The sequence below is a fragment of the Meles meles genome, chromosome 4 (assembly GCF_922984935.1).
Source record: "Meles meles chromosome 4, mMelMel3.1 paternal haplotype, whole genome shotgun sequence".
NCBI classification, from domain to species: Eukaryota; Metazoa; Chordata; class Mammalia; order Carnivora; family Mustelidae; genus Meles; species Meles meles.
Window position 1 is genome coordinate 9,463,151 of NC_060069.1, and position 16,760 is coordinate 9,479,910.

General features: G+C 42.2%; 1 protein-coding gene across 2 annotated transcripts in view; it reads left to right on the forward strand.

The window, feature by feature from the left end:
- CPNE4 (copine 4) overlaps positions 1 to 16,760 on the forward strand; it is a 505,564-nt gene that overhangs the window by 322,897 nt on the left and 165,907 nt on the right. For both annotated transcript variants that reach the window (XM_046001314.1, XM_046001315.1), the window contains exon 3: positions 1,887 to 2,066. In XM_046001314.1, coding sequence (XP_045857270.1) covers positions 1,887 to 2,066 — 180 coding nt within the window. The remainder of the gene's footprint in view (positions 1 to 1,886; positions 2,067 to 16,760) is intronic.

Here is a 16,760-nt window from a genome sequence, read left to right on the forward strand (position 1 = left end):
AATAAATCATTAAATTCTACTCCTGAAACAAATACTACACTATATGTTAACTAACTTGAATTTCAATTTACAAAATGGAAAACTCAGTTCAAATAGAATCTAATCCTTCAGAAGCCAGCAGAGTCAAATAACCATTGGTCTGAACAATAGCTTATTGTAAAATGCTGGTCAATAGTAGTTTGGGACTTGGTTTTCTGTCTGTTGTACAGGGACATGAACAGAATCATATTCTCCTTCTCCTCACAACCTGTATTGGCCTTCCCCTCGGGAATAGCAGGTGATGTTCCCTAACAGGACAACTCACTCTCACACAGGGCCCAGAGGGATGGGCCCAGGGACAAAACACTGAGTGCAAGAATGTAGGGGATACTGCAGCAAGAATTCTTTCTTTGCTGAATAACCTGTACGCACATGACATGGTTGAAGACAGTCTTCCCTTCAGTTTTTCAAGAGCTGTTTCTCTCTACTCTAATGAAAATACAGGAAATGGTTTTCCCAGTTTGTGCTAATGAACAACACTCAGGAAGTATCCAAGAGACCATGTTTCTATCTGAAAGCCAAAAGTACATGTAGGCTCCAGTTGATTCATTAAACACGAGTAATGGATATCTCCAGTTCAGAGATACCATAAGATCATGGTTTAGCTGTAATTTGGAATAGCTGTCACTAAGATCTTGGGTTAGTTTCCCAGGGTATCAGTGGTGTTGTAAATGGTGTTTTGACATGTGAAAGACAAAGAAGAAAAGAACTTTAGTGGTAAGGGTACCAGCAAAAATCGATGGCATACCCAAAGAGTTTCATCTAAAGGTTCAAACTCTTTACAGAGGGACACTTTCTGGGGGCAGGGCAGGGAGAAGGAAGCCAACAAAGGATGGTGAGGCTCATTAGGGATAGGAACAGCAGTGCTCTGAAGAATCAAGAGAGGGAGGGGGCATTGTGTTAGGAGAACCCACGAAGGCTCCCTCTGTGGAATGGAGTGTACTAGCAGACTCGATGTGTGCAGAGGCATGGCGCAGCTGCCATCAGCTCTCTGCCCTCCCACTGTCTGATCTCCTCCGAAGTCCTCCCTTTGGCTGAGTCAAACCAGAACCTAGAGGCGAGGACATCCAGGAAATTCCATCCATAGAAGTCAGCCTCCAAAGGCAAGAGTAGGGTGGAGAGTGGCAGATACGGATCTGAGAGAGAGGGGCTAATGGAGAGTTACTATCAGAGAAAGCAAAGGGAGTCATAACTCATGGACTATTAGAGCAGGAAAGGGCTTTTCATCTTCGAGTCCTCGAATCCTCATTTTGTTGATGAGGAAACGGGGGTTCAGGGAATTGAAATGACTGAGCAATCATTATAAACTCAATAAAAGGCATAGTTGAGACCAAAGGCAGTCATCTTCATTCCTACTCTCTTGGCATTTCCACTTCATTATGCTAGGAATTAGGAGTTACAAAACTCATGTTAGAGTAGGATTGGCTAAAATGGGGTGCCTATGTGGTCTTTTGCCATTCCTGTGCCCATCAGACATCACTAGTCTATTGCAGACTTTTTCTCTCCTGAGCCCAGATGTGCTGTCAGACTCTTTTTCATGCTAGGGCTCCAGGCAGTCACTAATCATTAATCCACCTTGTTGCCCTGTTCCCTAACAATCCAACATGCTCTAAGTCTTTAAATACAAAGCTTCAGATTATTCTGTCTAATAAGATTTCCTTCCTTGAAATATGGCTCATTCTCTGAGGGTGTTTCCTTGTGGATTTTCAAACTGCTTACTCTGGTGGCTCAATGGAGGGCATTTATGGTTTGGAAGAAGGGGAAGCACCGTAACATTATTTCACCTAAAGGGTAGTAATAAAAAGCCCTAATCCATGGTGGTGTTTTCTCTTCTTCTCTCCTTGCAGGTTGACAGAACAGAGGTGATTCGCACCTGCATAAACCCGGTGTATTCAAAACTGTTCACTGTGGACTTTTACTTTGAAGAGGTGCAGCGTCTGCGCTTTGAAGTGCATGACATCAGCAGCAACCACAATGGGCTGAAGGAGGCCGACTTCCTGGGAGGCATGGAGTGCACACTCGGCCAGGTGGGTCCACAGAGGTCCCTCCCCACCCCTTGCCTCCTGGAGGCCTCTCTTCCCTTTTTCCTCTCTCCTCACATTCTTTGTCCTCTGGTTTTATTTTTCCTTTACATGTAGCATTTTATGAGTTCCCATACACTGTCCTATCATTATAATTTACAGTGTGTTTCGATAGGGATGATGTGGCAAATATGGGAAGACCTACTTACTTTGCAAAATTAACCATTTTCTCTCCTGAAATCCTTCATTCTGTCAGTTACTGCACAATTATTTATTAAGCACTTACTCTGCTCTGATTGTGTGTGCTGTAGTCTTATTCTGTTACATTATAAACTTCCATCTCCCAGCTCGACTATGAGAAACCCCATACAGAGACTGTTGCTCAGTCACATGTGTCCCAAGTTTCTGGTACCAGAAATAGCCCAAGAGAGGAGCTAAACAGATATTTGGTGAATGAATAAATGCTTTTATTTAATCCTCACAATGATGTGAAATAAACATCATGATTATATTGATTTATCAGTGAGAAAACTGAATTCAGGGTGGTTAAGCCTCAAGCCCCACAACAATAAGAGGCAGAACTAGAACTCAAACTAATTTGGCTTCATTCCACACCCCGTAATTCTGCTTCATGACACCTTTTTCTTTCTTTCTTTTTTTTTAAATTTATTTATTTATTTACAGCATAACAGTGTTCATTGTTTTTGCACCACACCCAGTGCTCCATGAAGTACGTGCCCTCCCTATTACCCACCACCTGGTTCCTCAACCTCCCACCCCCGCCCCTTCAAAACCCTCTGGTTGTTTTTCAGAGTCCGTAGTCTCTCATGGTTCATCTCCCCTTCCAATTTCCCACAACTCCCTCTCCTCTCCATCTCCCCATGTCCTCCATGTTCTTTGTTATGCCCCACAAATAAGTGAGACCATATGATACTTGACTCTCTCTGCTTGACTTATTTCACTCAGCATAATCTCTTCCAGTCCTGTCCATGTTGCTACAAAAGTTGGGTATTCATCCTTTCTGATGGAGGCATAATACTCCATCGTGTATATGGACCACATCTTCCTTACCATTTGTCCGCTGAAGGGCATCTTGGTTCTTTCCACAGTTTGGCGACCGTGGCCATTGCTGCTATAAACTTTGGGGTACAGATGACACCTTTCCTTTTTCTTTTCCTTACTGCTATATCCAGAACTTTAGTAGGTACTGGGGAGAGATCTAAGTGAAGAAATAGTCCCTATACCCCAAAAAGTGGACGCTAATTGGAGAAGGCACACTATATGTACTTAAATAGAGCAATTTATGATGCAATTTAAGCCATAATGAGACAAAATATCCTGGACTATATTCACGGGTGTGGGCCTTTGGGAAGGGAGAGCTTTCTGCTAAGTAGAATCAAAGAAGGCATTGTGGATTTCAACTATGGAAAAAAACAATATATGGCCCACAGATTTAAGAAGGAGGAGGAAGAACTTTTAAGTAAGAAATCAATATAAACAAGGCATAGAGGTCAGCATAACCATGTCAGGGGTAAGGGGCAGAGGAGAGCAGGTTCATTGAATCAAGGTCAGATGCTGATTTGCTGCAAAACCAGTGAAGCTTGAACTTCAGAACCCCTCACTTGAGTATACTATTTCCAAGGCTCTGTGTGACATTTTTATTTGTAGTCTTGCACTTTTTCTCAGAGGATTCCAAATTATATAAACCTCAAGCCCCATAAAACCTGCATCAGTCACATGCGGAGGCAACAATCTGGTTTAGGGATTAGTTAAGAAAGAGGCTGCCTGGCAAAGAGATGACAAGCATGCATGTCTGTTTTTACTGTGCCTCATGCCACTTAGCACTGACTTATCCCATGTGAGCACTGAGTGACAAAACAGACAATGCCCTCAGATACTTTTTGTTTTTAGCAGATATAGTGATTACTTTCATTAGGTTGTTCTTTGTTCTTTTAATGAAAGCCAAAAGCTCAATGTAGAAGGACTGTGAGGAGAGGCAAAGAAGGAATCTCCATCAATATCATCTCTCTCGTGACTGTTGAAAATAGTTGAAGGCAGATAGTGCCAGGGTCTTGCCAAGCACAATGCCTAATAAGTAGTAGGCATTCAACAAATGAATGAATGAATGGTGGATTTGGGGTAGAAATCTGTAATATATAAATAAAACAAGGTGATTAGAGTGTCATCTCTTATAAATGAGCCACTCCAAGATTCTCTTTGAGATTGTGGATATCCCCTCATATATAAAAGTTATATTCTGCCCTAAGAAACAAATGTAGATTCAGGTAGAAGTCATGTGAATCAAAGATCTTTTTCATGGAAAAGATTTGATGGAAAGATTTGATCATTTTGTCCATGGGAATGACTCTCAAATTTGCATCTTTAATCTCTCACAACCCTCATCTTTCCAGCAGCCAGTAAGTCCTTGACCCTCTACTTTGTGCCAGACATTGTGTTGGAGGCTAGCGGTGCAGTGTTGAGCCAAAAACATCATCCCTACCCTCAAGCTGTGCACAGTCTAGTTGTGGATAAAGATGGGAAGTAAATTATTAAATCACACAAAAAGCTAATGATAACCATTGTAATTATTGTTAAGGAATAGGAGAGCAAAGATTGAGGGAATAGTGTCAGGAGGAGAGGCGAACAAAGAAGAATTCTGAAGAGAAGTGACATTAACACCAAGACTGGAAGGCAGAATGAGTGCATCAGGTGAGAAGAAAGAGGAAACATTTTCCACGCTGATGAGAAAATTAGATACAAAGACTCTGAATTCAGGAAGAAGTTTGGCATATGGTACAAAGTACCTTCATTTGGGTTTCCCAAGAAACTGACTCTGAGACAGGAAGTCAAAGGAGGTGAAGGAGAAGCCATAGCAGAATGAGAAGGTAAGACAGGAAAAGGAAGGCAGCCTGTAAGAATGTTGTCAAGCCAGCAACCACTGTGGCCAACTGGAGTTTAATTCTGCTGGGGAAATTCTGGAAGCCAGCACAGAGCAAAGAGCACAGTTATCTTACCCCAGAGATGAGGGAACTTGGGTATTTATGTACTTAGGGAATATAGTTCATCAGTCATTGAGGGCTGTTCCCAGGGTGGGAATATCAGAACCCCAGTATTTCTGACTTATTGCATGGGCAGCAGTGCAGGCGCCCAGGAGACCAAATTGCTTACAAGCAAAGGAATACAGGTGCTAATGGTCAGAAGTCAGTGGTTTGCAATAAAGTCAGAGGCCCCTGGAAATGAGCAGGGCATTTACGGCATGTGGGACACAGATGCAATCAGCTGCCTACCTGATAGCCAATCACTCCACTTTTTCAGCCATTAGGCCCTGATCATTTTCAGATCGTTTTCCATCATCTGGCTGTGTAGAAAATAGCCCTGTCTCCAGCTCAAGGGTGAATCCTGAGTAATCTCAGCCAGTCATATGGATCCTGTTCCCTTTTGCCAGAGATTGGTTTTGGAGTGGGCTTTGGCCAGTTCTAATCAATAAGTCATGAAGATTTTTCTCAGAAAGCTGTTCTAGCTTAAAAGACAGACAGACAGACAGACAGACAGAGAGAGAGAGAGAGAGAGAGGCATACAAAGGAAAAGTTGTCTGGTTGTGATTTCTGGAACCACACTTTATAGCAAGGGTGAGGATGAGAGCAAGCCTAAGGTGAAGTCGGAGCCCGAAGATTTGCAGGAGGTGGAGACGCTGGCTGACACACTGTCCCTGGGTCCCTCCCTATCTGTGGACTCCTTATCGTGAGAAAATAAAGTGTCCTATTGTTAAAGTTGATTGGGTTCCAGTTTTCCGTTCCTTGAGCTAAAAGCACCATGATTTTTTTTTTTTTTTTGAAGATTTTATTTATCAGAGAAAGAGAGAGCATGAGCAGGGGGGAAAGGCAGATGGAGAGGGAGAAGCAGACTTCCCACTGAGCAGGCCAATGTGGGGCTCCATCCCAGGACCCTGGGATCATGACCTGAACCAAAGGCAGACGCTTAATCGACTGAGCCACCCAGGTGCCCAAAAGTACCCTGACTGATACAGAGTATACCAATAAAAGCATATCGATGAAAAATTGACAGACTGTCTGGAGGGGGGTAAACAAAGGGAAGCTGGGGGAGTGCATTGGCTTGATTTTTTTTAAGTCCTCAAGAGGAGGAATATGTGGAAGTGAGCACTGAGGTAAGATTACAAATTGTACTTTCTAAATATATCTTGATACCTTTTTTTTTTTAATATTTTATTTATTTGACAGAGAGAGAGGTCACAAGTAGGCAGAGAGGCAGGCAGAGAGAGAGGGAGAAACAGGCTCCCCACTGAGCAGAGAGCCCGATGCGGGGCTCGATCCCAGGACCCTGAGATCATGACCTGAGCCAAAGGCAGAGGCTTAAACCACTGAGCCACCCAGGCGCCCCTATCTTGATACTTTTGAAGGAACTTCCAAACTGAGCATTTCATTTGATTCGCTTGACAATGCAGAGAAGACCGGGGTCATCATCTGCATTTTATAGCTGAGAGAACTGAGGGTTGGAAAGATTTAGTGTCCTGACAGAGCCAAGACCAGAAGGCAAGAGCTTTTGGTCCCTAATCCAAAGTTCTTTCTTCTGCCATGATTTAAAGGATTATGGGGAGAGGCCACATGTTCTGAGATCTCTTTTAACACCTGGCTTAGATGAAGCAAGTGAGCAGCAATTCAGAATTGTGGAGTGTAGTCCTAAGCCAAGTTTCCAAAGCCACACTGCTTTCTCTCCCACTCCAGGTGACACACTGGCCTGTCTGGGTATCTTGTATATTCATGAGCAACCACCCTTTTATATTATCAGCCATGTGATGGGTATGAGTGGCCTTTCCATACTTTTGGGGTGGGCACTAATTGGCTGAAATCCATCAGCCGGTTTTTGTAGCCATAGTGATTAGTTTAGTGATGGCATATAACAATCAGAGATAGTGAAATGTAAACACATATTTGCTAGAACCTTTTGAGAAAGATAGGTGAGGCTGTGAGGTCTGGAAATGATACCCTTCAAGGGGAGAACATGGTACTGCTGGGAGAGGAAAAGGAAGGGTGATAATATCACAAAATGTGGGTGAAAACAAAAGAGGCCGGCACCTCAAAGGGAAGAACAGGGAACTAGAGAGAAATCAGGTCGTATTACTTGCACGCTAGATGCCCGTAATATGAAGCCATTCATTCCTAGGAATTTTGGCCAATAGCTTCCCTTTATTATTTAAATCATTATGGGCGAATTCTTTTTGCCACTTGCAACATGCAGTTCCAACTAATCAAGTCATATTCCATAGAACCCCTTCTCTAGGCCTAGTGACCTCCCCAGACTCCAAGATCCTATAACTCATCTCTACTTCACTCATTTAGTAACTGCCTTGAGAAGTTCCTTTTTCACAGTTCATTAAAATAATTTCTCTCTTAATTAAGATTTACTTTTATATATATCATCTGACCCTGGCTAGATTACAAGTTTCTTTTTTTTTTTTTTAAGACTTTATTTATTTATTTGACAGAGAGAGATCACAAGTAGACAGAGAGGCAGGCAGAGAGAGAGAGAGAGGGAAGCAGGCTCTCTGCCGAGCAGAGAGCCCGATGCGGGACTTGATCCCAGGACCCCGAGATCATGACCTGAGCCGAAGGCAGCGGCTTAACCCACTGAGCCACCCAGGCGCCCCTAGATTACAAGTTTCTTAAGGCAGAGGCCATAATCGGTACTTTTTCATGTCTAATGCAACACCATGCTTTTATATCACACGTGCTCAAGCCACATTTATTGATGAGTTCATTTTGCAAATTTTAGATCAATAAAAATTTAGATCAGTATTTTAGATCATTTTAACATGGTAAGTTCTATTCAATCACATATTTGTGTTTCAACAAGCATTCAGAAAGTACCCCAGTTATACCAAATAACCTGGTAGGTGCTAGAGACACACAAATGAAAAAGATATTTTGGCCCCAGAAGAGCTTATCATTCTGGCCCCAGAAGAGCTTATCATTAGCTGGGAGACAGACTGGTAAATAAATAATTAAAATGCTTGTTAACTTTCCGCTATAACAGAGATGTGTTCCAGGGGCTACAGAGGAAAGGCTTACCTCCACCTAGAGGGAATCAGGGAAGTCTCATAAGAAAGATGACTCTGGGGGCACCTGGGTGGCTCAGTCAGTTAAGTATCTGCCTTCAGCTCAGGTTATGATCCCAGGGTCCTGGGATCGAGCTCCACATTGGCCTGCTCAGTGGGCAGTCTGCTTCTCTGTCTCCCTCTCCCTCTGTGTCCCCCCCCCTCTCTCTAGCTCTCAATCTCTCTCAAATAAATACATAGGAAGGAAGAAAAATGAAGGAAGGAAGGAAAAAAAAGAAGGAAGGAAGGGGAGTAAAGGAAAGGAAAGGAAGGAGGGAGAGAGGGAAGGAGAAAAGGAAGGAAGGCAGGCAAGAAGGAGGGAGAGAAAGAAGACGACTCTGGACCTGAGTCTCAAAGGATGAGGAGGAATTCACCAACAGAGGAACAAAATAAGAACTCTCTGGGCAAAATGACCAGGACACCCAAAGGCATGGCAGCCTAAAAATAACAAAGAACTCTAAGTGACTCAACATGGCTAGATGGTCAAGTAGGGGTAGAAAATGTATAGGGGAGGCTGGACAGGAGAAGAGAAGCCTAACTAGGAAGATTTAAGTGCTTTCTCTAAAGTTGGAAGAGCTTGGATCCCTGGAGATCCTGAAGGGTTTTGACTAGGGAGAGAACAAGATTGGGTGTGTATATTAGAAACACCACTTTAGTGTTCCTGTGAAGTCTGGGTGGGAGAGAGTGGATATGGAGACAGGGAAGCCAATTAGGAAGCTCATGCCGTAACAGGAAAGAGATGAGAAGGCAATGGTGGTGGAAGTTGAGGAGGCCAGGGGAAGAGTTTGGCCAAGAGCAGCATCAACAAGCCTTGGAGAATGGGTAAAGGGAGGAGGAGCTTGCAGATAGCTGGCTGCGGTCCCTGGAGGAGTGATTTGCCTATCTTTCAGGAGAATCAGATTGAGGAGTGGAGTGGGGAATAGAATGTGCTGGCATGTTTAGCCCATGATGTTTATGGAGAATCCAGAGGAGGTTGCCATTTGGCACCTGACCACATGGATCTGGAACAGGTACAGATTTGAGAGCGGACTCCTTATAGGACCCATAGCCTAAAAGTGGGTGAAATTCCCTCAAAGAAACTCTTTTGTTTTTATTTCTAGAAGGAAATCCATTAAACATTCCATATATGAACAAATCATGAAGGATTTTTTTTATTATTGTGTTTTGTTAGCCAACATACAGTACATCATTAGTGCAGACGACCATAGGGGAAGGAAGGAAAACTGAATGGGAAGAAATCAGAGAGGGAGACAAACCATTAGACACTCTGGACTCCGGGAACCAAACTGAAGGTTCCAGAAGGGAGGGGGGTGGGGGGACGGGGTAAACAGGTGATGGGTATTAAGGAGGGGATGTGTTGTGATGAGCCCTAGGTGTTATATGCAACTAATGAATCATAAAGGATTTTTTAAAAAACTGTTGAGTATGCTATGATATCTCTCCACATTCTTTCCGATAAAAGTGTGAACTCGACATTACATTTTGGTGTGAATGGGAGCTTTCCCTTTTTTCTAAATTGTTCTCTCTAGTATGATCCAGCAAAAAACAAAAAAACCTACCACAAAACGACCAAAAAAAAAAAAAAAAAATCAGTGCTTTCCTTCTTCATCCCTTCAGTGGTTCAAGATTTCTTTTCCCTTGTCCTGCTTGGCTTGGCAGGGCATGGCTGGCTCCAGGAGCTGTTGAGCAGCTGGAGGAATGGCACATTCAGGGTCTGAAGCACTGTTTGATAATGCTTAAGTGCACCTGCTGTGGGGCCTCCTGGTCTACTGTTAAATCCCAGCTCAGCTGCTCTCAAGTTGTATGTCTGAAGGCAAATTCTTTTTTTTTTTTTTTCTTGCAGCCACTTAAGCCTCAGCCTCTTCATATGCAAAGTAGAGATAATAATAGAGCTGGCCTCAAGAAATATTGCGAGGATCAAGTGAGAAAACACATATAATGTGCTTACCAGTGTCCCCAGTGCGGAAAAAACATTCAGGATATGGAAGCTGTGATTCAGGATGTGAGAATCTAGGAAATGGTGGGGAAGAATCAACATCTCTAGGGGCCAGCTTTGTTTCAGGAGTGAAGGTAGAAGCAAAAAGGGTGAAAACATTGAAACAGAACACCCATGTTCTGGGCAATTAGTAAAACTGAACTTAGGACTTTGCCTCAAGTTCATTGAAAAATTTAGTCAAAGGGGTCAGTGCATGTATGTGTGTTTGTGTATAATATTTAGTTTATTCAGACTCTCCTTAAACTCAGATGTCTGAAATAATAGGGAGTAGGTGTTCCACTTCCTGTCTTAGCACAACTAAGGCCCAAAAGAAGAGATAGTGACATCCCAAAACCCATGCTGGAAGTCACACATTCAGAGCTCAAGGTCTCCTCAAGGTCGTCTGCAGGTATTTGCCCTGTCCATGTGAGTTGGCCATGTTTTCACTCTGTTTCAGTCCCATGAAACAGCAGGACGCGTGGCTTTTAGGTTAGGGAACTAGCAGCCCTCAGCATGCTAGAAACTGGCATTGGCCATGACGTTGAGGATAAGCACAGCCAGTGACTTAGCACTGAGCAATAATGCCAAATGAAGGATGATGTCCTCCAAGAGCACTCCAGGCAGAACTGTGTGTTCTCAGCAGATGGATGAGGGGGGCGAATCACGGAGATGCAGGGTGTCCAGAAGGCTGTGTACTCCTTCTGGGTGAGCCTGGAGACCGTCCTTGGATTTCTGTTGGCAGAGAGGAGACCAGGAGCTAAGCCCCTTTCCTGCTGCACCCAACCGAGGGCATGCCAAGGAGAGCTGTGAGGATCCTTCACTATCTAGAATAGCAAGCAGACCTTCTTTAATGTGGTGGCTTTGCTTTCTTTCACTGCTTACTAACTAGTCAAGTCATCCTTGAAGCCTTCCACTTCTTTGTGCACCAAATGCAGTGGGGACACTGCGTCAGAAATAATGATAACAGTAAATGTAACCAAAACCAGTTAACTTTCTCTAGGTACTTGTATTTACCAGTCCCTGGGCTAGGCATTTGCTATATTGCACTTAATTTAATCAGCTGGACATCCCTGGGAAGTAAGCACTACCATTATCCTCCTTCACATTTGAGGAAACGTGCTGTAAAAAGCTGGGAAACTTATTTAAGACCACACAGCTAGTAAATGGTGGAATTGGACCTCAAATGCAGATCTGTTTGGCTCCAAAGCCCCTTAGCTTGTCACTAACTGGTATAAATTGGAATGTAGTATCTATTAGTGCAAAGCCAAGTCAGAGTTGACACTGCTAAGATTTTGTTTTATTTGGGTTATTTTTGTTTGTCTTATATGAAATTGATTAAGAATCCTCTTGCAAAAAAGAAAAACCACCTTGGTCATTTTTCCTCTAGGTTTGTGTACTGAATTTACCTAAATACAGCATGGTTTCTTAAATAGTATCACTGTCTCAACCTCCCAAAACCAGAACCTTATAAAGTCAGCACCCAGAGGGTGCCTCCTGCTGGTCTTTTCACCCTCAACTGTGTTGAGCACTCCATTAACCAAATTCAGCTGTTGCCCCTAGGTCTCATCACTGCTTTCCTTGTGGGCATTTCCTCTTCTCCAGGGCTCATAATACAGTTATAACTGTCCTCCTCTCTTCATTGCCACGTGGCTGTTCTTCATTGTAGTTCTTTCCCCAAAGTTCGGAGGTCATCTGTTAAAACCAAGAACATCCTGCTTTCTGTCATCAAGAGAGGGGCAGGGAAATCTGAGGTCCCTTCAAGGAGTCCTAGGCTATCTGGGGGGCTCTCAACCTGTTTCATGAGAGAGGAACCATGCACTGCCTTCCCACAGAGCAACAATTCTCAAACGTGAACTGTAATCAGAATCTCTGGAGGCTTATTAAAACTCAGTATGCTGGACCCTGCAGAGTTTCTGATTTAGTGGAGTTAGCAAAAGACCTAATCATTTGCATTTCTAAGGTCCCAGGTGAGGAGGATCCTGCTGGTCAGGGGCCACAGTTTGAGAACCACTTCCCCAGAATCTCAGGGGAGGAATGCTATTAAGTCTTGGGCACTGAATCACTAATATTAATTATGAAAGAACTAACATTCGGGGCAGTTGTCTGGAGAAATTAAAGACAAAGAAAACAACTAAAGAACAGGAAAAAAAAAGTTGCTTCATAAAATTTACAATCCCACAAAGGACCATGTATAGGAATTGGAATTTACATTCTTTTTTGTTTGTTTGTTTGTTTTGTTTTGTTTTCCATTTTATTTATTTTTTCAGCGTAACAGTATTCATTGTTTTTGCACAACACCCAGTGCTCCATGCAAAACGTGCCCTTCCCATTACCCACCACCTGTTCCCCCAACCTCCCACCCCTGACCCTTCAAAACCCTCAGGTTGTTTTTCAGAGTCCATAGTCTCTTATGGTTCGCCTCCCCTTCCAAATTTTTTTTTTTTTAATAAACATATAATGTATTTTTATCCCCAGGGGTACAGGTCTGTGAATCGCCAGGTTTACACACTTCACAGCACTCACCATAGCACATACCCTCCCCAATGTCCATAGCCCCCTCCCCCTCTCCCAATCCCACCTCCCCCCAGCAACCCCCGGTTTGTTTTGTGAGATTAAGAGTCATTTATGGTTTGTCTCCCTCCCAATCCCATCTTGTTTCATTTATTCTTCTCCTATCCCCCTAACCCCCCATGTTGCTTCTCCATGTCCTCATATCAGGGAGATCATATGATAGTTGTCTTTCTCCGATTGACTTATTTCACTAAGCATGATACCCTCTAGTTCCATCCACGTCGTCGCAAATGGCAAGATTTCATTTCTTTTGATGGCTGCATAGTATTCCATTGTGTATATATACCACCTCTTCTTTATCCATTCATCCATTCATCTGTTGATGGACATCTAGGTTCTTTCCATAGTTTGGCTATTGTAGACATTGCTGCTATAAACATTCGGGTACACGTGCCCCTTCGGATCACTATGTTTGTATCTTTAGGGTAAATACCCAGTAGTGCAATTCCTGGGTCATAGGGTAGTTCTATTTTCAACATTTTGAGGAACCTCCATACTGTTTTCCAGAGTGGTTGCACCAGCTTGCATTCCCACCAACAGTGGAGGAGGGTTCCCCTTTCTCCACATCCTCGCCAGCATCTGTCATTTCCTGACTTGTTAATTTTAGCCATTCTGACTGGTGTGAGGTGATATCTCATTGTGGTTTTGATTTGTATTTCCCTGATGCCGAGTGACGTGGAGCACTTTTTCATGTGTCTGTTGGCCATCTGGATGTCTTCTTTGCAGAAATGTCTGTTCATGTCCTCTGCCCATTTCTTGATTGGATTGTTTGTTCTTTGGGTGTTGAGTTTGCTAAGTTCCTTATAGATTTTGGATACTAGCCCTTTACCTGATATGTCATTTGCAAATATCTTCTCCCATTCTGTCAGTTGTCTTTTGGTTTTGTTAACTGTTTCCTTTGCTGTGCAAAAGCTTTTGATCTTGATGAAATCCCAATAGTTCATTTTTGCCCTTGCTTCCCTTGCCTTTGCCATTGTTCCTAGGAAGATGTTGCTACAGCTGAGGTCGAAGAGGTTGCTGCCTGCATTCTCCTCAAGGATTTTGATGGATTCCTTTCTCACATTGAGGTCCTTCATCCATTTTGAGTCTATTTTCATGTGTGGTGTAAGGAAGTGGTCCAATTTCATTTTTCTGCATGTGGCTGTCCAATTTTCCCAGCACCATTTATTGAAGAGGCTGTCTTTTTTCCATTGGACATTCTTTCCTGCTTTGTCGAAGATTAGTTGACCATAGAGTTGAGGGTCGATTTCTGGGCTCTCTATTCTGTTCCACTGATCTATGTGTCTGTTTTTGTGCCAGTACCATGCTGTCTTGATGATGACAGCTTTGTAATAGAGCTTGAAGTCCGGAATTGTGATGCCACCCACTTTGGCTTTCTTTTTCAATATTCCTTTGGCTATTCGAGGTCTTTTCTGGTTCCATATAAATTTTAGGATTATTTGTTCCATTTCTTTGAAAAAAATGGATGGGATTTTGATAGGGATTGCATTAAATGTGTAGATTGCTTTAGGTAGCATAGACATTTTCACAATATTTATTCTTCCAATCCAGGAGCATGGAACATTTTTCCATTTCTTTGTGTCTTCCTCAATTTCTTTCATGAGTACTTTATAATTTTCTGTGTATAGATTCTTAGCCTCTTTGGTTAGGTTTATTCCTAGGTATCTTATAGTTTTGGGTACAATTGTAAATGGGATTGACTCCTTAATTTCTCTTTCTTCTTTCTTGTTGTTGGTGTACAGAAATGCAACTGATTTCTGTGCATTGATTTTATATCCTGACATTTTACTGAATTCCTGTACAAGTTCTAGCAGTTTTGGAGTGGAGTCTTTTGGGTTTTCCACATATAGTATCATATCATCTGCGAAGAGTGATAGTTTGACTTCTTCTTTGCCAATTTGGATGCCTTTAATTTCTTCTTGTTGTCTGCTTGCTGAGGCTAGGACTTCTAGTACTATGTTGAATAGCAGTGGTGATAATGGACATCTCTGCCGTGTTCCTGACCTTAGCGGAAAAGCTTTCAGTTTTTCTCCATTGAGAATGATATTTGCGGTGGGTTTTTCATAGATGGCTTTGATAATATTGAGGTATGTGCCCTCTATCCCTACACTTTGAAGAGTTTTGATCAGGAAGGGATGCTGTACTTTGTCAAATGCGTTTTCAGCATCTATTGAGAGTATCATATGGTTCTTGTTCTTTCTTTTATTAATGTGTTCTATCACATTGATTGATTTGTATGTTGAACCAACCCTGCAGCCCTGGAATAAATCCCACTTGGTCGTGGTGAATAATCCTTTTAATGTACTGCTGAATCCTATTGGCTAGTATTTTGGCGAGAATTTTTGCGTCTGTGTTCATCAAGGATATTGGTCGGTAGTTCTCTTTTTTGGTGGGATCCTTGTCTGGTTTGGGGATCAAGGTGATGCTGGCCTCATAAAATGAGTTTGGAAGTTTTCCTTCCATTTCTATTTTCTGGAACAGTTTCAGGAGAATAGGAATTAGTTCTTCTTTAAATGTTTGGTAGAATTCCCCTGGGAAGCCGTCTGGCCCTGGGCTTTTGTTTCTTTGGAGATTTTTGATGACTGTTTCAATCTCCTTACTGGTTTTGGGCCTCTTCAGGTTTTCTATTTCTTCCTGGTTCAGTTGTGGTAGTTTATATGTCTCTAGGAATGCATCCATTTCTTCCAGATTGTCCAATTTGTTGGCGTAGAGTTGCTCATAGTATGTTCTTATAATTGTCTGTATTTCTTTGGTGTTAGTTGTGATCTCTCCTCTTTCATTCATGATTTTATTGATTTGGGTCCTTTCTCTTTTCTTTTTGATGAGTCTGGCCAGGGGTTTATCAATCTTATTGATTCTTTCAAAGAACCAGCTCCTAGTTTCATTGATTTGTTCTATTGTTTTTTTGGTTTCTATTTCATTGATTTCTGCTCTGATCTTTATGATTTCTCTTCTCCTGCTGGGTTTAGGGTTTCTTTCTTGTTCTTTCTCCAGCTCCTTTAGGTGTAGGGTTAGGTTGTGTACTTGAGACCTTTCTTGTTTCTTGAGAAAGGCTTGTACCGCTATATATTTTCCTCTCAGGACTGCCTTTGCTGTGTCCCACAAATTTTGAACTGTTGTGTTTTCATTATCGTTTGTTTCCATGAATTTTTTCAATTCTTCTTTAATTTCCTGGTTGACCCATTCATTCTTTAGAAGGATGCTGTTTAGTCTCCATGTATTTGGTTTCTTTCCAGCTTTCCTCTTGTGATTGAGTTCTAGCTTCAGAGCATTGTGGTCTGAAAATATGCAGGGAATGATCCTAATCTTTTGATACCGGTTGAGACCTGATTTGTGACCCAGGATGTGATCTATTCTGGAAAAGGTTCCATGTGCACTAGAGAAGAATGTGTATTCTGTTGCTTTGGGATGAAATGTTCTGAATATATCTGTGATGTCCATCTGGTCCAGTGTGTCATTTAAGGCCTTTATTTCCTTGTTGATCTTTGGCTTGGATGATCTGTCCATTTCAGTGAGGGGAGTGTTCAAGTCCCCTACTATTATTGTATTATTATTGATGTGTTTCTTTGATTTTGTTATTAATTGGTTGATATAGTTGGCTGCTCCCGCGTTAGGGGCATAGATATTTAAAATTGTTAGATCTTCTTGTTGGACAGACCCTTTGAGTAGGATATAGTGTCCTTCCTCATCTCTTATTATAGTCTTTGGCTTAAAATCTAATTGATCTGATATAAGGATTGCCACCCCAGCTTTCTTCTGATGCCCATTAGCATGGTAAATTGTTTTCCACCCCCTCACTTTAAATCTGGAGGTGTCTTCGCGTCTAAAATGAGTTTCTTGTAGGCAACATACTGATGGGTTTTGTTTTTTTATCCATTCTGATACCCTGTGTCTTTTGATTGGAGCATTTAGCCCATTAACATTCAGGGTAACTATTGAGAGATATGAATTTAGTGCCATTATTAGTCTGTAAGGTGACTGTTACTGTATATTGTCTCTGTACCTTTCTGATCTACTACTTTTAGGCTCTCTCTTTGCTTAG